This window comes from Parasteatoda tepidariorum, chromosome 6 (genome assembly GCF_982258835.1).
Source record: "Parasteatoda tepidariorum strain Cologne lab strain chromosome 6, Ptep-v5.0, whole genome shotgun sequence".
Classification (NCBI taxonomy): domain Eukaryota; kingdom Metazoa; phylum Arthropoda; class Arachnida; order Araneae; family Theridiidae; genus Parasteatoda; species Parasteatoda tepidariorum.
Genome location: NC_141760.1, coordinates 5,020,261 through 5,045,028, shown reverse-complemented (window position 1 = coordinate 5,045,028; position 24,768 = coordinate 5,020,261). Strand labels below are relative to the sequence as shown.

Below are 24,768 nucleotides of genomic sequence, written 5' to 3'. Positions count from 1 at the left end.
AATACTTTTTTCGGATCAACTAAGCTGTTTTGAATAACGTTCCTGGTGCCTGGGTCAAGATTTTGTCTTTTCGGCAATTCTTTTTTGACCCAATGTTGAGTCTTGTCACGGCTGTCCCACTCACAAATGAAACATGGGTACTTTATAAATTCCCCTTGTTAACCAAAAAGCATGGAGTTAACTTTCAAATCACCGCAAATGGCCCAGCTGTGGTCAATATATTTTATTTTGTTCAGGACGAGAGCCGGGTATAGATATTAGACTTTGATATTTTCGGTTATACCCACGAACATGGCAGGAACAAAAATAACAATCATCAAAGTGGTTTGGGGGCTCTCTCCACGTCATAGGAATTCCAAATCGTAAAGCAGTCTTCCTTCCTTGATGCCATAAGCTTAGATCATTGAGACACTGTACACAAACTTTATGAGGTGCCCAAGATTTGTCCTGATCTCCGAGTTTCATGTCAAAATATGCGCGATACAGTTGTCTTACATAGTCTGTAATGCTCCTTATGCGATTTTTAACTACACTATATTCGCGGCATGTATAACAGATGTCATCTGGGAAATTTTCACAATGTCTTGAACTCAAAGCCATGTTTCACGAAACGCACAGAAGAAAGCAAACCTTAAAATGACTCCCTATAACGCTTGCTAGTGTTTCTGAGAGGTCAGCGGACCTAGATAAGGATTCTCGCGACGCTATATTGGTAGAGAGAGATTATTACAGAGAAAGGGACGGTGACAGGAAGTAGTGATAGAGTGGTACTTTTGTAGATTTGACCAAAGTAGAATGCTGGTCCATCAAAAAGGGAAGAAATTCAAAAATAAAAGTTTTTTTATGGTAAATGTTCATAAAAATTCCAGTAAAATTGAATTTTTCTAAGAAACGTGATGTGATGGACATTTTTCATTATTATTTTCCATTTCAGCACCATAAAATACATTAAGTTCAGCTATCAGACCCCTTGTATTTTTTTCATCGCAGGCCTGTGTTATTATTCGGTAATAAAGACAGATAGGGAAAATAATTGGACAAACATATAATTTTTCCCGAATTGTATATAGTTTTTTCAAACTTGGAAATCAAAATCATTTATTATATTTTTAATATAGGTAACAAAATTCATGGCTTTGAAGATTTCATTTTGGCTTGAAGGCATTTCTAAATAATCTCTTGTCATCTCAAGCATCTGAAAGGAAAAAAAAAATCATAAAAGTTTTGGAAGAATAACAAATTTAAATATTTAGAAGAATAACAATAGAATAAATGCAAATGTCTGAGGTTAATTGAAAAATCTGGCTTAGCGAAGTCTCGCTGTCATTTTGCAATCCACAATTGGAAAAGTCTGTGAGCATTTTCTCACAAGTCTTATACCTATAAGGATTACCACAAGGAGCTCTGACAGAACCGTGGTGGCTCAGAAGAGAGAGCGTTCTCCTTCCAATGAGGTGAACCAGGTTCGAATCCCAGCGATAGCTGGTCGATATGAATTTCGCTCCGACTACATTGCTGACTTAAAATATCCTCAGTGGTGGTGTTAGAGTCACCAGGCTAATCGTGGAAGATTTTCGTGATTCTTTGCAAGTAATGCAAATGCAAGTTCATTCCATCAATAAGTCCTATGCGAAGGGTAATACCTAAATTATTGAACCGTGAGTTACCTTGTCTTCTAGATTGGTTTCAAAATTACAATGCTACAGAGTTGAACATTAGTAGTCGTAAATCCAAAATTGGGTCAGCTGTTCAACGACGGTTATAAATTAAAATGAAATAAGCCCTGATACTTAGAAGGCAATTAGGAAGTATATCAATCATTGTTCAACTAATCTGATTTATTTTAGGCCGTTTACTATAAACCTATTTGCTTTTACGCTAGTTAACTAATGCAACATTCCCTGCTCTAGTAGTCTCATTCGATATACTTCTTTATTACCATAATTAAAACCATAATTATTACATTGGTAGTTATCAATAATGATCACGATATTATTATCGGTATAGAAATTCAACAGCATCAAACGACCTCATTAAGGTTTTGAGGTTTGCAATTACGGTTATCTTATCGACAATCGCTTATAAACAACTAACATTACTTGATTAAAAAAATTTTCATTCGCCTCGAAAATTATACATACTGGAAACAAAGGTCGACATGTTTCGAGCGCTCAAAAATAAGGTGCCCATTTTCAAGACTTGCCAAACGTGAATGAGAAGAAACAAAAGCGATTTGAAAAATAAAACATTAAGTTGCCAACGAAAAATTGAAAATAAAAGTATGAAAAATACTGGATAACATTGGTTGCCGAGAGAGAATACTCTGCTCTTACTTTCGGCATACGAGTTTTTTTTTTTTTTTTTTTTTTTTTTTTTTTGGCTTTGTTTCCCATCTTTTTTTCATATCTGTCAATATTTGGTTTCATTTTATTAAATTACTTTTGTTTTTTCTCATATTGTCTAATCATTTTCGTCTGCCAAGTCTTGAAAATGTCCGCCTATTTTTGAGAGCTTGAAAGATATTGACTTTTATTTCCAAGTTGTATGTTTTTGGAAGCGAATAAAGTTTTTTAATCAAATGATATCTCACAGCTTTAGTTTCTTGACAATATCTATTTAATGAACTATAGTTGGAAATCGAATTGAATATAGTTTATTAAATAAATGAATTGTTTAAATGATAGTTGTTGTAGTTCATTTTACGTCGCACTAGAGCTGCACAATGGGCTATTGGCGACTGTCTGGGAAACATCCCTGAGGATGATCCGAAGACATCCCCCGCTTCGGTAGCCCAACGACCTGCGCGCGAAGTCGAGCACTTTACGGTAGCGCAGTTTAACGAGGAACAATACCGCACACCCTCGGTCCCTACGCAGACTGATCCAAGTGGGTCACCCACCCGCTCACTGACCGCAGTCAGTGATGCTTGACTTCGGTGATCTACTGGAAACCGTGTCTCAATGATCAGTCCACTGTGGGACTGTTTAATTGATAGATGTTATAGCTTGTTTAAATTAAAAATTTTTGATGAAAGTTAACAACTACAAAAAATATTTCAAATTGAAAAATAAATAAATGATTGTTATAGACATAAGTTTTTAATTTATTCTTTTGGTATCGATTTCGCTATTGCTTATCTTTCTGTTGATAAAGAATACGTGCCATTATGAAATAACATTGGATTGGATTGCACATTAAAGATTACTTTATCTTATCAATAAAATTTTGAAAGAAAAAAAGATAACACGAGTATGTAAAGTAATTTTTATCATTCAAACCTTTTTTTAAATATTCAAGGAAGACAAATAGATCCGCAATACATTTTTGAATATTTTTAAAATGCTTTTATCTTAAATTTTTATTAACTTTCTGTGCGATTTCTAAGTACAATTTTGATTTCAGCTCTTTGATTTCAAAGGATGGATTTTCAACAGATAAATTAGGACTGGCTTTAAAGATTTCAACTCTCCAATAGCAAGTAAAGCCATTTGGATCAGCGTAATTTTCTACTGATAATACCATTATGATATAAAATATATATACTCAAATTTAAACGAGACTAGAACTATAACATAACTTTTTTCGCTGCAGATAGTACAATAACATCTAGTTTAATTATTGTTCTGAATGCTGATAGAGGTAATCTAATCTGTAAGTTTAAGATAAAAAAAATTCAATCTACGTATTAAATTAATCAAAAGTTTCTTTGTTTTTTGAATTAAAATCTAAAGTTTGTCTTGGTGGAATCTCCTGAGATAACTCTCAAGATTATCTCAAACAAACTTGTATTAATTATTATAATTAATATTTTTTTACCAAATTATTTAATTGATAATTTTAATACTTTTTCTTCAAAAATAATAATAATAAATAAAAAGAAATTGCATAGAAATAATACATAATATAAATTTGATCGCTTTGCTCATTTTAAGATGGGGGTATTACTTATTGCTGATTAAACATTTGGATTCATTTATTATGGGTCTACAGATTTAACGAGGAAATGTCCCATAAAAGGTTGGTCGAAAGTTAAAAAGCCTTCATGAAATGCTATTATTAAGAGCATAATTTGGATTTTATGAAGAATTTTACAAAACTTCTAGAAAATTATATGTATTAGGGAAGGTGTCAAAAGGAAATGATTCTGCAATTTGTAGAAATTTCATCAGTAAAGGGGTTTAAAAACATATTTTTTTTTAAATGCGTTCAAAAATTATATGTCAATAAATAATAAAGAGAAACAATATGATTTCTCTTATATGTCCTGCCTTGAATCGCACAATTCAACAGCTCGCATAGGATGTTGTTATACAAACAATTAAAAAGATTCTATTCTTAAATTATTTCATCTGCCTATGTGCATTATATTCTTGACTAAATATTTATAAAATATAGAATCCGGCAGAGAAGGGAAAGAAGCTATTTCAGTGAAATTGCAAAAAGACGTAAGCAGTTTTTAAACCTTTTCCAGTACAATTCGTTTTTTATATATTACAGCTTTTATTTTTGATAATTTTCGGATTAACGACTAACCTTCTTTTTCTATCGAATTATCTCGAGCCCTATGTTCTTGTTATAAAAGACAATATCACATTTGTGAACAGTGTCTCAACTGAGTTGGACTGTATTGAAACTGTAGCAAGCGTTTAAAATAACAGAAAATATGGTATTTATTTAATTAATGTTTCCGCTAAAACCAATTTTTTTATCTTTTAAATTTACTTAGCAATTAAAGTTGAATAAATATAAAGTACTGTATATTATATAACTCCACAACAAAAATAACGCTTCATACTGAAAATAATATAATAATTGGACTTTTGATATTTGTTAAAATAGAATATAATCCTTTAAAAATAACATCCAGTTAGCATTAGGACAAAAAATATACATCAAAATAAAAATTTTTTTAAAAAAACTTATTTAATTTAAGCTTAGAGGAAAAAATTATTCATGACCACCAAGGTTTTTTTAAACAGTTATAGCATAATGTAGAAATATTTCTTAAAACATAAACATTTTGTGGTTAAACAATTTGGTTTAGAATATTTTTCTTTCTTTGAAAACCAGGTACAAATGAAATTGTTTCACTATAATTATTTTTTCCTTTCCGTTTTTTTTCTTCTTTTTTTTTCCTGATCTGAGGGTTAGCGTATACAAGGTTCTTGAAGAACTCGTATTTTTTCTTTTGTCACTATAAAGTGAAACTGTAAGTCAGAAATTAAATTTTTGTTCAAGCAGTTTTTCTTCAAAAAAATAGGTAAAAGAATAATAAAGCCATAAATCAGTAAATCTGAAAATTTTTATTTCTTCCTTTAGGAATTTAGTTTTTTAAAACCTAGTTTTATTTCTTATTTTATTATTTAAATATTTTTATAATATTTGAATTCATCTATCAAATAGGATCTTAAGATATCAAAAAATAAAGAAACATACTTTTGTATCAAAAGAAATACTCGCATTTTTCTATTTATAATCTGAATATTAATACATTAGACTTATCTTAATCAGAAAATAAATAGTTTAAGTATTTTATTTTGACGAATGATAGCGTTGATTATTATTTGACGAATATTGACACTGTGTAACATCTCTTCAACCAGGAAAGTTTGTATGAATACCGCCATATTGACAATAAATCGTTACCTGTGTGCATTTAATAAAATTTAAATCCGGGAAACAAAAAAAAAATTTTTTTTTCTGAGAAAATACATTAAAATTAAGATTTTAGAACAAACGATTAAAAAACTGCAGCAGAGTTTATTTGCAAAAGTGACTAAATATAAAAGTACTTCTAAATCATTATATTTTCGCAACTGAAAAAGAGCTTTTTCAGTAAAGAGACTTAAATGAATTATATATTGGCTCATAGTTTTCCAAGTACTTTTCAATTTCGCCGGAGCAACTAATTTCGGCTATTTTATCTATTTATTTATTTTGTTTTAAAAATGTCACTTAAAAAAAAAACAACTGAATTTACTAGAACTCAGTAAGTTTGCATTGGCAACTTTATCACCTGCGCCGGCGAGATGGAAAAGTACCATTTTCTATTATTGGTCAGCAAAACATTGCTTGTTTGGCTTCATTGCTTGTTTTTGGTCGATGGGATTTAACACGAATATTAACCATTTGAGAGTACATTTGAAAAAGATAATTGCTCAGAAGACAGAACGATGTTCAAACTTACCGAAAAGATTTCAATTATGTGCTATGGCAGAACACGTTTTCCGCTAACTTATGCAAAACTTCTGCAACTAATTCAGTGTGACATAAAAAGTCCTTCCACTCTTTTGAGATAAAAATTAAAGTGAAGTTTCTGCAAAAATATTCTTGCGCACAACTCATAAGATTCTTGTCTTGATGCAAATCAGCAATAAGTAAAGCATCGCAAATATTTTCGACGGATAATTCTTTTTTCAACAGCAGGACACACTCTTTTTTTAGTAAATCTATCTGATACTTATCGGCAGCATAGTACAAAGTAACAGCAGATTCCCACTTTAAATCCCCCAATGGCTGAAAATGAAGAAACTGAACGAGTGTTGCCATTGTCTGACTATCAATATCGTCAATGTCTACCATGTTACTGTCACCCTCCTTCATTTTTCTCTCAAACATTGCATTGAAGACCGGAGATTTAGCGCACAGGACAGCTTTATGCACCAAAAAATCTCGGTTCGATGTTCTGAGGGTAACAAAAGAGAAATCTTTCTCTCTAAAGAACCTGAGTAACTCATCAGTATCTTTGAAATCAAGATTTGTATCGGTTTGAGTGAGTTGAGTTTTTACTTCTTTTGTTGTGTGATATTCATTGCCGAGTAGCTGCTTGTTGGACTGAAATTCGTAAGAAGTAGGGAAGTATGTAAAATGAATTGGCTTCAAATTTGAGAAATATTCTGTTGGTCTGTGACACAAATCTGTTCCATTTTCCATTCTCGATATTATCAGACACTGATTATCTTCATAGTTTAGTCTTTTGATCCATATGCGAAAACTAATTGTCAATGATCCATTGGGCAAATATATCCATTTGTCTTCTTTCAAATTTTGCAAACTCACCATCTTAGGCACACTGCAAACATCACCACCCTTTTTAAATGTATATTTTGTGTTAGTCACAATAGGATCCCAATCCGAGCCTTTTAATAGTGACAATGAAAAATGAACAGTCCAGGGCTTCGGATTGTTTTCCATATAGAGATATGCTGCCAAATAGTCTCCTTTCTCTGCTATTTCTATGGAATATTCTGATAAATATTCTATAGCGTAAAATGAAGGAGACAGTAATGTAAAATCACTGCCTGATGTAATATTAAAATTTTCAATCCTCCAAAAGCATGTGAGACCACGTGAATCCATATTTTTTCCAGAGATTGCCATAGTCGCCATGGATTGTAATTATAAAAACTAAATAATTTTAATAAGGGAGTCACAATCAGAGCCTTTTTAACTTTCATTCCTAAACTAGTTTCTTTATATGACTTTATCCAGGTGTTAAAAAGGGCATTATATCTTATCTGTAAATGAAAAATAAATATTGATATCTAAAATTTATTCAATGTCAGTGAAAATTCGTCACCCCTAATCTTTTTATCTACGTCAAACTTCCTAATATTAATCAAGTTGAGCATTAAGAATAAATTTTTCTTAAAACGTAATTTATATGAATTGCAAGACAATATTATTATGGCATCTTAAATCATTGATTAACACCAGAATGTGCGGAATATATTTCTTTAATGCGATTGTTTACTTTATTTCCTTAAAAAGACAGGTGGTGCTTAAAAAGACTTTAAAAGACCTTTTCCTAGATTTATTTTTAAATATTTTTTTTTAAATTACACAAAATTTTTTTAATAATTAAAAAGTATTAAAACTTATACAAAACTCCTCACAGACTAATAATCTCTCTACTCAGCTCTGACTGACTGATACAGTTAAATTATTTTCTACTTCATCTCAAATAATCGAATTAAGGGTGGGAAAGGGGGTGCGATTAATAGCTAAACGTTGGAACCTCGGAACTTTCGACATGGTTCTAGACAATTCCCATATAATCCCGTAAATATTGGTTCTATTGCTTCGAAGCTCCCAATTTCCCAGAACTATCATGATTCCAAAATACTCGCCAAATATCGCCAACACAAAAAAATTATTGCTATGTCTGCATAGATGTCGCCAAATGGTCTTCCATAAGAAATGCAATAGGTATCATTTTCTCTGTAAATTACGTTGAATTAATTTAAATATCAATTTTTTTTATTTAGGGACCGTCCAACACCTCCTAGAAAAGAGATGGTCTCTGCACGGGTTACCATAAATATCCTTTAGTAGTCCAAACGTAATGACATATTTCGTATTTTCAACCACTGCGCAGCTTAGTACCCCGAACGTAATAACATCTTTTTAATTTTTCATCAACTGCGCAGTTTACTTCGTCACATCTGTGTCAGACTATGAATTTCGATGAACAAGGTTCGAGTAAGAGTCAGAGATCACGAGTTCGAAAAACCTCTGAAAGAGGGAGTTCGAACATTTAAAAATAGTTTAAAGACAGAATTTGAATAGTATTAATTTTGAGTGTGTAAGTACCCTCATTATGCAACTGTTATTTTGCATATATATATAACAAATCAAGATTGGATTTGGAGTTTGTTTCTTTTGATTTTCATGACTGTATGTATTGAATTCGTTACCTCATGTAATGGAGAGGATTGTTTCTCTTTTATGATGTTTAAGATAAGTTATGATTTTTCTTGCTTAATAAAATTTCTGATTAGTTAAAAGATGCCTTTTTCATTATGATTCTAAGCATTTTCCACAACGCACTGAACTCTGCCAGCAATCTGACTACTAAATTGATCCGTGCTGAGGCCTTCCTTATTCTAGGAGGTGTTGGACCGTCTGAGGTATTTAGTCTCATTACAAAAGAATATCCACAAAATTAAACACGCATATATACAAATTTGTTACAATATTATAAATCACAGTTAAAGAGATTCTTTAAATGATTTAGAGCAGAAAGATCAGCTTCATGATGACTGTTGCAATGCATGCAATGCAACAATGCAATGCATCCTAAAATTGTATTTGATATGTCAGTTTTGTAATCGAAAATATTAAAATGAGGATGTGAACTCGCGAAATTTGTTATAACCTTTTTTTTAATGATACTTTTTAAAAAAAAAATTATTAGAAAAACAATTTTTGTTTACAAATAAATCTTAATAAAATCGCGATATAAATTAATTACAAATGTATATAAATCTTTGAGAATGAAATTACAAATCTTTGTCATGCGATCAATGATAGGAGCAGTAAAGTAGGAGCTTGATACTAGCGTACTCAAGCTGATTTCTTCATAGTACATATATTCTAAATGAATAATTTCTACTTTCGTAAAAACAAAAACGGTTTTATGCTAAGAAACAACAATTAAAGCGAAGCAGTAATAGAGGTTGGTGAACAGGGGTTATTTTTTTCGTAATGGTATTTCCTTTTTAACTCAATTAAACATCAAAATGAATGCATTATTAATGTGATCCATAAAGTATATTTTTACAGTGTTTTATTAGCCAATTTTCGTATCTGTAAGAGCGGTATCTTGTAAATGAATTTTTAACCATTTTCCAAAAAGATAGTGTACTGAAATAGTCACCAGAGCCCCTAGCCGTAAAAAAATGCATATTTTCAATCGCTTTCAGACTGCTATGAGCAAATGCTTATTGTCATTTTAGGAATTCAAAAGTGAAAAAGAAGGAGACGAAGGAGAAAAGTGGCTGGACAACTTTTCTCCTTCTATTTTATATAAATAACGCTAAATAAGAAGTTTTAAAAAAAACTGATATAATAAAATTTATTTTCTAATTTATTTTTTTTGCTTTATGTAGCTTACCATATAAAGATGCCAAATAGATAAAAATCTCAGTTTTGATTTTCTGTCTCTTACGTTAATTTTTCAATTGCACGGCAGTATGTTGAATGACAATGAAAATTTTAAATTCCTTTTTGATTACTGTAAGTAGAGTACTTAAACTCAATACCTCAATACCACCACAGGGGTTTTGTCATCAGTTGAAATTCCTTCTAACTAGAGAGCTCAAATCTTCAATGGAATGCTGTGTCTGATGACAATTCAAATTTAAATCATCTCCAACTCACTACTAACAGAATTTAGCAATATATTGCTGAAGGGAAGTTATCCTTAGTAATTTTTATTCCTTTTCCCCCTTTTGTTAGCTTGCGCAATATTTATTAACAGCTCTGTACCCGATGACAATATAAAATACAAGTGCTTAAAAACAAGACAATTTTACCATGAATCAAAATTTATCCCATTCCCAACTTAGAAAAAACTAACAAACTTAAAATTAAGTACACCCAAACTACGATGGAGACAGTAAAAGACACCATGAAGGGAGACACTAAAAGATTAGTAATATCAAAAATTTGGGATATCGAAAACCAAGCATTTTTTTAAAAAATTTCTGTTAAAATATAACTTCACCGACATTTTAAAAATTGCATAACATGTATTTAATTCAATTTATTTCAAACCATGTCAATAATTCTTTTTTTTCCTTCTGCTTTGCCACGTTTCTTTTCTGATATATCTACATTTGCTTCAACCTCTTATAATATTTCCGATTCTTTACAAGCATACTGAAACATTACTGTTCACTGTGATAACTTCCTCATAATTAACACTACTTTTTAGATTCTTTAATTCTGCAAGTTTCTTTCTTTCTTTATAAACATATATTTTTATGTACTTTCTAAAAGAATAAATCCGAAACTTTCTTTTCAATTCATAATTCAAAAATATTATTTCCTTATATTTACCATTTCTTAGCAGATATGTGGCCTATAGAATTATACTAAACTATTATTGCTACCTCCAGTTAATAAAAGTGTAAGACCCTTACTTTTACCTTTATCTCTTTTCATAAAATTGAAAATGTTAATCTAATGAAAACCAACAGTTGTTTAAATTTGTATTATTAATCGGAAACGAATGCTTAATTTTGACATGAAAACAACTACTCGCCAAGCCGAATATAAGTTATTCTGCAAGATTACACGAACACATTTATACTTAAAAAACAGTTATAGACTATTTCGATTTCCTAACTAAGGGCAGTAAAAATTTATTCATTACCAAAAGAAGAAGAAAAAAGACTTAAGGAGGAAGATGTTCTAAACTTACCCATAACTTAAGTCATGTTAATGCATAGTTTCAGCCAATTTGCATAAAACGTTTGCAGCAAGTTCAGTATGACCCAAAATGTCTTTCCAAGGTGTTGAACTCAAAATGACTTTGGAATGTTGACAAAAGTACTCTTGAGCGTACTTCATAAGATCATCGTCTTGGTGTAAATCAGCCAGAAGAAGAAGATCACAAACATTTTCTGTTGATACGTCTTTCTTCAAAACAGTAACACATCGTTCTTTTAGTATACCTATTTGATATTTATCAGCAACAAAATATAGAGAAAGAGCAGTGGACCATCCGAGTTCATCTAAAGGTTCAAAGTTCAAAAATTTAACAAACAAGGACATAGTCTGGTTGTCGATATCATCAATGTTGACTACGTTACATTCATTTTCCTTCATTTTTCTTTCGAACATAGCTTTAAACACTGGTGACTTGGTGCACAAGACAGCTTTGAGCACAGAAAACTCTCGGGTTGGTGTTCTGAGATCTACCAAGCTGAAATCTCTCTTTTTAAACAGACTACGTAACTCATCCAGATCATCAAAAGTATCATCAGTCTGCGTTTGTTGAATTTTTGCATCGCTTTTATTCTGAATTTTAAAATGAGTCGCTGCATTGATAGGAAGTTCGAAGGAAAATGGAAATGGAAACATATCACTCGGTTTTAAAGTTGAAAAAGTTAGAATAGGTCGATTGTTCAAGTTGCATTCCTTTCCTAACCTGGACACCATAACAGACTGAGAAGACTCTGTTATATATTCGTTGCAAATTCGAAAACTTATTGTGAGGGATCCATCAGGTAAATAAACCCATTTTTCTTCTGTAAGCTTTTTGAAATCTACTAAAACATTACCATGACCATCCTCGCCAGCTTTGAACCTTTTTTTACCGTTTTCGAAAATGGTAATCCATCCTGAACTCGTTAATAAGAACAAGGAATAGTGAGCAATAAGTAACTCGGGATTAGTTAGATTAAGGTAAGCAACCAGGTAACCCTCGTTCATCCTTAAAATAACTTGCCAGTTCGATGGCATGCTTTCGATTCGAAATATTTCACTATTTATGCGAAACCTATTTGATGGTTCACCAATAAAATTTTCAATTCTCCAATAAATTGTGAATCCGAATGCTTCATCACCCATAGTTAAAAGTAAAAGTGGATATAAATAATCAAACAAATCAAATGAAAATGACACGATCGTAGATTACACGTTCCTTACTTTAGTTTAATACTTGATATGGCATAAACTGTTCATCTTGACTTCGTTGCTATGATAAAATTATCTTATCATTAAGAAATGTTGCGCTATCTTTAACCCAGCATAATTGATTTGCGTACATAAAAGAGTCCCGTATCAACTTGAAAACGAAACTTCATTCTTATTAACGATTTATTTGGTTTTTATGTGAGAAAAATGCTAGTTTCTTTCAGGAGATTAAAATAAAATGACCTTTCAGATATTAAGATATCATCAGTTGTATGTTTATAATTGGAAAATTAATCGTGGAAACAAGAAATCTGTAGGAAATATGAACTAAACAACTGATTATAGACTGAGACATAAAAATTTACATAAATTCAAAAAAAAAGTTTATGATAATACAAAAAATAGATCATAGACATAACTTCCCTAGACGCAATGCAAACTAGTTCATCAATGTTTAGGGCGATGCCTGTGTATAAAGGTAAAAGCAACATTTAGAGGTACAACCAGTGCTGGGGTTGGGGAGGAGTAGAAGAATTTGTCTTGTTTGTTTGTTCTGCATTTTTGCACGATTGATAAACAGTTATACTAAGATATTTCTTTCAGAATACGTTTATATTATCTATGGTGATTCAATCTGCAAACATATTTCGGCATAGAAATAGGGAATAAAATGGCGATTGGCGGAAGATCCTGAACTTAATAGTTGTCCAACAACCGGTTCACAGGTGACGCCTCTCCTGACAGTCATTTTCCTTCCTATGTTCCAACTCAGTTCGTACTGCTTGTCTACGATAGGTACTCTGCCAGACATTCGTCTGGAGTTGTGGCAGTGACTATGGTAGCGAGGTATAATTATTTCAAGTAGGGATGCGGGGTCCCTCTTCAGGACTGGTTTGGGCGAAAGAAAAGGAGACCTCTTCATCGAAGCCACCCTCCCTGAAATGCCCTCTTCTTGTTTCCATAGCACCAGACTTCCGCAGACTTAGTGGCGGTCAGAGTACTTATCTTAGACAAACAGTACGATGCTCTGCTAAATTTGAGTATATTAATCACTCTGCAATTGTTTTTCTAGTATAGCACCGAGTAAGTGCCCCGTGTAAATGAAAATTGCAATAAAATCGTTACAAAATTGGGATCCAGTACCAAATATGACAACTGCTCTTTTATTGTCCCCTTCTCAGAAAAAGTACTAAACAATTTTGTGCAGAAAATTTTAGTGAAAACGTTACAAAAGTGGGCTCCTGTAAGAAATATATTCTTAACTGCTCCCTTAATACCCCATCACAGAGAAACCACTAAACAGTTTTGGGTGGATAATTGTAGTGAAAATGTTACAAAATTAGGTTTTAGTACGAAATATACTTCTAACTGCTCCCTTCCTTTCATAGAGAAAACACTAAATAGTTTTGTGTGGAAAATTGGAGTTTAAATGTTACAAAATTGGGTTCTAATAAAAGTAAAACTGCAATGTTTTGTTCGAAATCAACTTGCAGTACTAGTCAACATAGTTGTCAGCCTCAGCTACCATAAAATACCAAATTTGGTGTAACCTTTGTTCCAGCTCAAGTTACAATCTTGAAGGAGGACTCAATGCAGCAATTGGTCTGCCCTGCCAAGGTAATTCTAAACTACCTCTATTATCTAACAAACTAAACTTGGCTAAAGGTTTTAAAATATATATATACTTACTTACCTTTCAACACAAAGTTGTCAGTTGCAGAACAACTACAATTTACAAAATAAGCATATTCCATAAATTGTAGATTGATTAGTAAACCAAATTTAATGCAATTTGTAAATGTCTTTAGTGACCATTACAGACGATATTTTTTGTCAGCTTTTTGGTACAAAAAATGTTTATTGATAAGAAATAGGTTTTTGTTTCCTTTTCTGTGATTTAATCTTTTGTTAGAACTACTAAATGAACATTTTTGTTTCACTTATGCGTATTCATTAGTTCTAACCATGAATAACTGCTTGAATTAGGATTGGTAAAATAATAATAAAAATATTTATCAGGATCAGTTTTTCAGTATTATATCCACTCACATTGCACAGTGCTCATAAAAATAAACGGACCACCCGAATAACTTTTGATCTAATGATCAGATTTTCACGCTTTAGAATTCAGTCTCAAAGGTTCAAGGGAGTAACTTAAAATATGCTAATTAATTAGTGCAATTAATATTTTGAGTAAAGAAATCGGACACAGAAAAAACATTCTCTGAATAAATACATCATTTTTCGAAGGAGTCTGATTTCTGACACTAAAAATATAGGAGGTAGCCTCAATCCGGGAAATATGGTCACAATAGTTGGAATAAAATTTGGACCCATTAAAGTTAATAAAATTTTTTTACACTTTTTTTTAATGTATTTCACCATATCTCGAGAACTGTTTAAGTGAATTGGAAAACTTTACTCACAATTCTTAAATTCGTTTATTTAATGATAATTCTATGCAAAAAGTAATTTTAACTCTTCATTATTTGCTATATTATTTCCTTTAAAAATAGTCAAAATATTTTGAATAGTAATTTATATATTATTTCAAATCATTTAAAAGAATGTAATTTTATACAGCAAAATACAAAATTTGAGCGAAATCGGTGAGATAGTTTTTGAGAAATCGAGTCTTAAATATACGATTTTTTAAATATTCAAATTTAAAATACTGTTTTTGTGCACACTGTATATTGTAAAAATGACGACACTAACTTTGAATTAATATTAACTTTGACCATAAAAGAATATGCTTATAATTTTTAAAAAAGTAAGTGATAAAAAAAAAAAAACGTCGAAACTTACCCAGTTAAACCTGAGAGATTTTAGAGCCTAGTCTCCGCTAATTTGCACAAAACTTTTGCAACCAGTTCAGTATGAACTAGAAAATCCCTCCATTGTGTTGAAGTCAGAATGGCTTTGGAATGCATGCAGAAGTACTCTTGACCATTTTTCATAAGATAGTTATCTTGATACAAATCTGCCAGAAGTAGAGCATCTCAGATGTTTTCGTCAGACAATTCTCTATTCAGCAGTGAAGCGCATTCCTTTTTTAATGAATCTATCAGATACTTGTCAGCGACACTGTATAGCGAAACAGTGTCGCTCCCTTTAAGATTTCCCAAAGGTTCATAATGCAAATATTTAATAAACAAGGACATGGTTTAGCTGTCGATATCATCAATATCCATTACGTTCGAGTTAGTTTCTTTCATTCTTCTTTCGAACATTGCATTAAACACGGGTGACTTTGCACACAGGACAGCTTTATGCACAAAAAACTCCTTGGTTGGCATTCGGAGAGTTACGAAGCTGAATTCTTTTTCTGTAAAAAGTTTACGTAAATCATCCGCATCTTTTACATTAATGTTTGTATCAGTTTGCGTATGTTGAGTTTTCATTTCTTTTATGTTTTGGCTGTTTAAACTTGTCCTTGCATAGTCATGCCGTTCAAAGCAAAATGGGAAAGAAAACAAATCATCCGGTTTTAGAGTTGAAAACGCTTGAAGGGGTCTATGGCACAAATCGGTTTCATTTCTCAACCTGGAAACCATAGCAGACTGAAAATTTTCCGTTGTGTTGAAGTATCAGATCTGAAAACTTATAGTAAGAGAGCCATCTGGTAAATAAATCCATTAATCTTTTTTAAGCTTTTTCAAATCTATAATTTTACTACCATTATCATCTCTGTCAACTTTAAATATAAGGCCTTTACAAATGAAGATGAACAATAAGTTTAATATCAACAACAAAAGGAAACAAAACATTGATTGAATTTGAACTAGTAAAAATGGTTTTAACTTAAGATAATAGAAAGGTCTGAGGAATGAACCAGTTAAATAACTTGCATAAAATTAGCAACAAAAAAAAAATATCTGCTTTTAATCTGTGATAAGATGTTTCTTCTTACAGTTTATTTTAAAATATTACACACAATTGGAAAACTATCAGTAATTTCACAATTATATTACGCTTGAAACACGTATACTGTATATGCCCACTTATTATTATTATTATTTTTTTAAGATTCAGAGTGACAATAAATCTTAAGCATCTATAATAGCTTTTGATTAAACATATACGATTTGCAACGATTTTGACTACCATTATACATAAAAAAAATTAAAAAGTATGTGTAAAACATAATTCAAGTACTGTCAATTTAAAAAAAAACAACTGCAATTAGTATAAATTTACATCGGTAGCTTCTCTTTGCATTTTAATGAATTTTGAGGCAGGTACATTGTCTACGTCGCACTAGAACTCCTAAATTCGGTTATTTAATGATAATTCTATGCAAAAAGCAATTTTAACTATTCATTATTTTTATTATTTCATTTAATAATAGTCAAAAAGTTTTGTACAGTAATTTACATAATATTTTACATCATCTTAAAGATTCCAATTTTATACAGCAAAATACAAAATTTGAGCGAAATCGGTGGAATAGTTTTTTAAAAATTGAGTTTTTAACATACGATTTTTTAAATATGCAAATTTAAAATCATATTTTTGTGCGCACTGTACATTGCAAAAATGACGACACTAACTTAGAATTAATATTAACTTTGACCATAAAAGAATAGAGAGATTTTAGAGCCTAGTTTCGGCCAATTTGCACAAAACTTTTGTAATCAGTTCAGTATGACCAAGAATACATCTCCATTGTGTTGAAGTCAGAATGGCTTTGGAATGCATGCAGAAATACTTTTGAGCGTAATTCATAAGATTGTCATGTTGATGCAGATCAGCCAGAATCAGAGCATCTCAGACGTTTTCGTCAGACAGTTTTTGAATCTATCTGATACTTAGCTGCGACAATAGCGAAACAACATCGCTCTGCTTAAGATCTCCCAGGGATTCATAATGCAAATATATTTAATAAACAAGGACATGGTTTGGCTGTCGATATCATCAATATCCACTACGTTCAAGTTAATTTCTTTCATTTTTCTTTCAAGCATTGCATTAAACACGGGTGACTTTGCACACAAGACAGCTTTATGCACAAAAAACTCCTTGGTTGGCGTTCGGAGAGTTACGAAGCTAAATTCCTTTTCTGTAAAAAGTCTACGTAAATCATCCGCATCTTTTAAATTAATGTTTGTATCAGTTTGCGTATGTTGAATTTTTATTTCTTTTGTGTTTTGGCTGTTTAAACTTGACATTGCATAGTCGTGTCTCTCAAAGAAAAATGGGAAAGGCAACAAATCACTTGATTTTAGAGTTGAAAACGTGTGATAGGGTCGATGGCACAAGTCTGTTTCATTCCTCAATCTGGAAACCATAACAGACTGAAAACTCTCCACTGTGCTGTAGTTCCAGATATGAAAACTTATAGTGAGAGAGCCATCTGGTATCTAAATCCATTCATCTTCTTCAAGCTTTTTAAAATCTGTAATTTTATTACCATTATCATCTCTGTCATCTTTAAACTCAAGGTTTTCACAAACGTTAATCCATCCAGAACGCATCAATAGGAAAATTGAATAAGAAATGAGGGGCTGTTGAAAAAACTCTCTATTTAATAGGAAGGCATATAGCTCATTTTCTGTCGTATTTAATATTATTTCCCAATGCGATTTCATGCTTTCATTTAGAAAAATTTCACTAGAAATGCGAAAATTGTTAGACGGTTCTCGACTAAAATTTTCGATTCTTCAATAAATTGAAAATTTAGGTGCTTTATAGTTCACATAAACGGGTGCAAAATTAGGAACAAGTGAAAAAAAAGTTGAAGAATCTGAAGTTATACTTATAAAATATTGATAGGAAAAAATAGAATAAATTACAACGAAATTGTTGGACTAATGCAGTTTTTTCTACTCTGTAATAGACTTCTGTTAATGTTTTGCAAGTTGAGATGAAAATTATCAGTAAAACTTGTACTATCTTTAAGTCAGACAGTCTTTATATTTGCACAATGAGTTCGATATAATCAGTAAAATATAACAAAGCTTTCTCTCTTCTATATTCCCAACACAGAGAAAGCACTAAACAGTTTTGTGCAGAAAATTGCATTGAAAACGTTAGAAAATTGTTCCAGTAGAAAATACTAAACAGTTTCGTGTGGAAAATTGTAGGGAAAACGTTACAAAATTTTGCTCCAGTAAGAAATATATTCCTAACTGTTACTTTAATGCCCCAACACAGAGAAAACACTAAACAGTTTTGGGTGGAAAATCGTATAGAAAACGTTACAAAGTTTGGGTCCAGTAAAAGATATATTCCTAATTGTTATTTTAATGCCCCATTGCAGAGAAAACACTTAACAGTTTTGTGTGGAAAATTGTACTGAAAACATTACAAAATTTGGCTCCAGAAAGAAATATACTCATAATTTCTCCTTCAATGCCCCATCACAGAAAAAATACTAAACAGTTTTGTGTAGAAAATTGTAGTGATAATGTTGCAAAATTAGGCTCTATGAAAAAATATATTACTAACTGCTCCATCATAGGGAAAACACTAAACAGTTTTGTGTCGAAAAAATTGTACTTAAAACGTTACGAAATTGGGCTCTAGTAAGAATATATTAACTGCAAACGCTTTGTTGGCACCGACTTGCAGTGCTGCTCGACCTAGTTGACAGCCATCGTAAAATACCAAACTTGGTGTAACTTTTGTTCCTGCGCAAGTAATGTCCTTGAAGGAGGACTCAAAGCAGCAATTTGTCTGTCCTAACAAGGTAATTTTAAATTATCTCTATTATCTCATAACTAAATTTAATTAAAGGTTTTAAAATATATATACTTACTACCCTTTCAACACGAAGTTGTCAGTTGCAGAAACAACTACAATTTTCACAATAAGCAGATTTTGTAAATTGTTGATTGATTAGTAAACCACATTTAATGCCATTTGTAAATGTCCTTAGTGATCATCACAGGCGATGTTTTTTGTCAGCTTTTTGATATAAAAAATGTTTATTCATAAAATATAGTTTTTTCTTCTTAACATAATCTATTGTTAGAACTACTGAATATGCATATTTGTTACACTTATGACCATTCATTAGTTCTAACTATGAATAACTGCTAATGAATACGCATATTTATAAATTCTAAAGTAAATTCTTTGAACAATTAAGATTAACCTTTGGCATGTCAAAATCCATATATTAGGACAAGTTTTTCAGGGTGATATCCACTCACATTGTACAGTGTCCATAAAAATAAAATGACCACCTGAATAACTTTTGATCTAATGATCGAATCTGCAGGTTTTAGGACTCAATCATAATGATTCGAGGGGATGACTTCAAATATGCTAATTAATTAGTGCAGACTATATTTTAAGTTACAAAATCGGACATAGAAATGCACTTTCTTTGAAAGGCACCATTTTTCGACGGATTCAGATTCCTGACTCCAAAAATATAGGAGGTAGCCTCAATCTGGGAAATATGGTCACAATAGTTTGGTCAGGATAGCAGTTGAAAGTTTGGATCCCTTTAAGTTAAAATTTAATTCATTTTACGTATTTCATCATATCTCGAGAACTGTTTTAGGTGGATTGAAAACTTTTGCACACAACCCTAAAATTAGTTTATTTAAGGATAACTCCATGCCAAAAATAATTTTATATATTCATTATCTTTTATTAATTTAGTTAATGATAGTCAAAAATATTTGGATTTTAATCTATATAATTTTTTGCGTCATTTTATAGAATGTAATTATTTATAACAAAATACAAAATTTCTGCGAAAACGGTTGAATAGTTTTTGAGAAATCTAATTTTAAATATACGACTTTTTTAAAGGTACAAATTTTAAATACCATTTTTTGTGCACTGTTGATTGCAAAAATGAATATACTAATTTTGAACAAATACTAATTTTGAACAAATACTAATTTTAATCGTAAATTAATAGGCTTATATATACGAAAAAAATGATTGATAAAGAAAAAGAATCGAAACTTACCCAGTTAAACTTGAGAGATTTTAGAGCCGACTCTTGGCCAATTTGCTCAAAACTTTTGTAACCAGTTCAGTGTGATCAAGAATAACCCTCCATTGTGTTGAAGTCAGAATGGCTTTGGAATGCATGCAGAAGTACTCTTGAGCGTAATTCATAAGATCGTCATCTTGATGCAGATCAGCCAGAATCAGAGCATCACAGACGTTTTCGTCAGACAATTCTCTATTCAGAAGTGAAGCACTTTCCTTTTTTAATGAATCTATCTGATACCTAGCAGCGACACCGTATAGTGAAACAGCATCGCTCCATTTAAGATCTCCCAGGGGTTCATAATGCAAATATTTAATAAACAAGGACATAATTTGGCTGTCGATATCGTCAATATCCACTATGTTCGAGTTAATTTCTTTCATTTTTCTTTCAAGCATTGCATTAAACACGGGTGACTTTGCACACAGGACAGCTTTATGCACAAAAAACTCCTTGGTTGGCGTTCGGAGAGTTACGAAACTAAATTCCTTTTCTGTAAAAAGTCTACGTAAATCATCCGCATCTTTTAAATTAATGTTTGTATCAGTTTGCGTATGTTGAGCTTTTATTTCTTTTATGTTTTGATTGTTTAAACTTGCCATTGCTTTGTCGCGTCGTTCAAAGCAAAATGGAAAAGGAAATAAACCATTTGGTTTTAGAGTTGAAAACGTGTGATGGGGTCTATGGCACAAATCTGTTTCATTCCTCAATCTGGAAACCATAACAGACTGAAAACTCTCCACTGTGCTGTAGTTCCAGATCTGAAAACTTACAGTGAGAGAGCCATCTGGTATATAAATCCATTCATCTTCTTTAAGCTTTTTCAAATCTATAATTTTATTACCATTATCATCTCTGTCAACTTTGAACGTAAGGTTTTCACAAATGCTAATCCATCCAGAACGCGCCAATAGAGAAATTGAATAAAAATCGTTGAATCGTTTACGATTAATAGTTTTTTTTAATAGGTAGGCACGTAGCTGCCCTCCTGTCACATCTAATTTGATTTGCCATACCGATTTCAAGCTTTTATTTAAAAATGTTTCACTAAAAATACAAAAATTGTTACATGGTTCTCGGTTAAAATTTTCGATTCTCCAATAAATTGTGAATTTACCTGCTCCACGTTTCACATAGGATTCAAGAGTGGGAAAAAATGGAAAGGAAGTTGAAAGGTCTGAAGCCATACTTTTAAATTATTTTTCGGAAAAAAATAGAATACACTAAAATGAAACTAAGACTGAGGGAACTTTGTCTACTCAGTTATGGACTTCTGTTAATGCTTTTGCAAGTTAAGATAAAAATCATAAAATAAGATAATACTTGCACTATCTTTTTCTTTGCAAAAAAGATAAAACTTGTACTATCTTTAAGTTAGGCTGTCTTTATTTTTGAACAATGAGTTCGATACCACTAGTAAAAGGTAACAAAAGATTGTTTTAATTCATTAAATTTAAACGAGATAAAATGGTTTGAACCTAAAATATTAGATATGTATGGAGAATCAAAGAGTTAAGTTACTTCAATAAAATTAGCACAACTGAAAGAAGTTCCTCTTTTAAAATGTAATTGATGTCTTTTCTTACAGTTTGTTTTAAAATATTGCACACAATTGGAAACTATCCATAATTTATCGATTATACTACGCTTGAAACAAGTATACACACATCAGGTCTCGAAAAAACTCAGAAATTTTACCCGTCCCCGAGGAAGTCTTGTCCAACAACGTACCCGTCCTCCTTTGAAACTAACCCATAGCTTCTAAATAAATAAAAATATAATTTTCTCTTATTTATTACTAACATTTATATAAAATGCACAATGAATTAGTAGTTACAAGGATTACAAATACTGGGATTACACTATACAGTAATAAATGAAATACTAAGTCACTAATAGTAATCTAGTATTTCTTTTATGAAATAATTTAATGACAAAGGTCAAGTTATCTGAAATGTCAATTTATCCGAGGGTACAGCGTTTTTTAAATGAATCAAATATGACGTTTGCCAGTTCCACAATCAAGCCAATGGTGTTTAGAGGTTTCTGCACAGAAATCTGAAGGGGGTTTTCCATTTAGGTAGATGTTCATAATTGCCTTTGACGCTTCTTGTTTAAGAACAGTACATAATGTGTTTTTTTTTGTAAGTTCATTGATGAAAAGCCTATTTTAACCGCTGCAGTACTCCCAGACAGAAAAAACACCAATTCCACCATGCGCTGTATGGTGGGTCATTTTGCTGCATTAGGTCTTTATAAATAGCTTGGGCAAGGAGGGCTGAAGTTTTCTAGTGTTTAACGATGTTAGTATCTTAAATTTTAATGACACCCTTCAAAATTTTAGATATATTCCTACAAAAATTGAAAATGTATCATGAACATTAATGGGAAAAGGGCCGTCCGCGCGGACGTCGGATTCGAGAAATTCGTTGTCCGCGTGGAATTTTTGACAGCCGAGGACGGGCGGACGGGTGGTTTTTCGAGCCCTGACACATATGCCCTCTTCTTCGTATTTTTTTTAAAAAAGATTTAGAATGACAATACATTTTATGCATCACCTACAACTTTTTATAAAATAAATTCGATTTGCAGCGATTTTAACTGCATAAAAATTTAAAAAGTATGTATAAAGCTTACTGGCAAATTAAAAAAAAAACTATGATTGCTTTGATTAGTAATTAGCTATTTAAAAATTGTGGGAAGTCAGTATGCCAGGTTTTGAATCTGTGCAAATAGTATGAATTTACACCAGCAGTTTCTCTTTGAATACTGAGGGAGGGAGGTACTTTGTTTACGTCGCACGATGAACTATCGGCGACGGTCTGGGAAACATATATCCCTAAGAATAATCTGATCTATCGCCAGTTTGACCCTCTGCAGAGGGGATAGCTTCTTGGTAGCCTGACTACCTGTTCTCGAAGTAGAGCCCTTTACGGTGGAACATTTTAACGAGGACTGATACCGCGCACACTCGATCCTTATCTGGGTCATCCTCTCGCTTACTGATAGCAGCAGTGATACTTGACTTCAGTGTTCTACTGGGAATCGTGTCTTTACGATTAGTCAACTGCAGGACCTAATGAATTTTGAGACTGCATATTTTGTGAATTACTATGAATATAAAATAGCGGTTCTCATTTTTTTTTCGATTGTTGAATTCGGAAACCTTTTTTGTCCTAAGACTTTTTCTGTCTTAAGTCTTTTTTTAAATCATTATGAAAAAATTTCATTACCAAGTGTGAATTGATTACAAACGAAAGAATATTAATATTTTCGAAAATAATTTGTGAATGAATGAAGAATGAGATTTTTTTACATTTTATCATTTTACACCAATATTAATCATAAAATTGGGTGTCAAGCAGTTGAATTCTCAGGACTGGACAGTCATCTTGCTTTTATTTATTTTAGTGTACACATAAACCGAAAATGAGTATGCTGAAATATATTCTCAGCTGAAAAAATAAATAAAACAAAACACTGAAAATAAACGTTGGGAAAATTTAACAAAAAACACACTTCATTGCTGAATTTGATTAATTTTATTCAATGCGACATTGTTCATAAATTCATACTTCATTTATTACTAGGAATAAAAAACTTGCTTTTTATAATCTTTCCTCGCCTGGTTTTTAATTAAATAATTTCATAAAAATGAAGGAGTTATAAAATATTTAATTAATTATTAGTTACGATACAAATTTTTATTTGTTTATTCAATTCGATTAAATTTTTTCAGCTTATTTTGATTTTTAAGAACAATACAATAGCTTTCAAAAAAAATTCTAGAGTAAGAAAAATTAATGAGGGGGCACTTGCCCCCCCCTTCCCTGTGCCCCCTCGACGATACGCCTTGAATATTTCAAATTTCTCTCTTAAGTGGTTATATTACAATTTTAACTTTGATCCGATTCATTTTTTTAACATTTAAATTAAATCTATTATAGCTAATAAGTTCTGTTTCAATTCATAGAAAAGAAACTAGCTAAATTTAAAACTAATCTTATTTAAAATTAAAATTATTAGAAAAAGAAATAGTTGAAAACAAAATAAGAATTCAAGGAGGAAAATAATGATAAATTTGATCGCAATTAATTTTCATTGTACTATCATTTTAGAATTCTGATAACAATTTACGATATAATATTAAAATATTGTTTTGAATAAAATAAGTTCTTATTTACTTCAGTTATATATTCTTTAAAACTTGCCAATATTGAGTAACATAAACAATCCAATAGCCAAAGAAGAGTAAGGAGAGACGAACCACTTCGGGTTTGAAAACATATGTTAGTTGCTTATAATTATGCTGCCATCTAGTGACAATTATAAACATAAAAGCATCTTACTTTCTCCTTTAAAAAGAGAATCATACATAGAACTATTTT

At 31.4% G+C, this 24,768-nt stretch overlaps 1 protein-coding gene across 3 annotated transcripts; it reads right to left on the bottom strand.

Annotated features, from left to right (window-relative positions):
* Positions 1 to 1,060: 1,060 nt before the first annotated feature.
* On the bottom strand, positions 1,061 to 21,663 carry LOC107438409 (uncharacterized). 3 transcript variants are annotated; one of them, XM_087165338.1, is made up of 2 exons: positions 20,354 to 21,663; positions 1,061 to 1,195 (listed from the first exon to the last, which is right to left on the bottom strand). In XM_087165338.1, the coding sequence occupies exon 1, from the start codon at positions 21,565 to 21,567 to the stop codon at positions 20,374 to 20,376; it is 1,194 nt and encodes a 397-aa protein (XP_087021464.1). In that variant the 5' UTR covers positions 21,568 to 21,663; the 3' UTR covers positions 1,061 to 1,195; positions 20,354 to 20,373. The 3 variants fall into 3 exon arrangements, with proteins under 3 accessions (XP_087021464.1, XP_087021466.1, XP_087021465.1); XM_087165340.1 differs by lacking the exon at positions 20,354 to 21,663 and adding an exon at positions 11,207 to 12,470; XM_087165339.1 differs by lacking the exon at positions 20,354 to 21,663 and adding an exon at positions 6,188 to 7,499.
* Positions 21,664 to 24,768: the final 3,105 nt, after the last annotated feature.

Bases quoted from the DNA above. Each gene is read 5' to 3' on its own strand.
- LOC107438409 (XM_087165338.1), bottom strand. From the start codon at position 21,567: ATGGCTTCAGACCTTTCAACTTCCTTTCCATTTTTTCCCACTCTTGAA.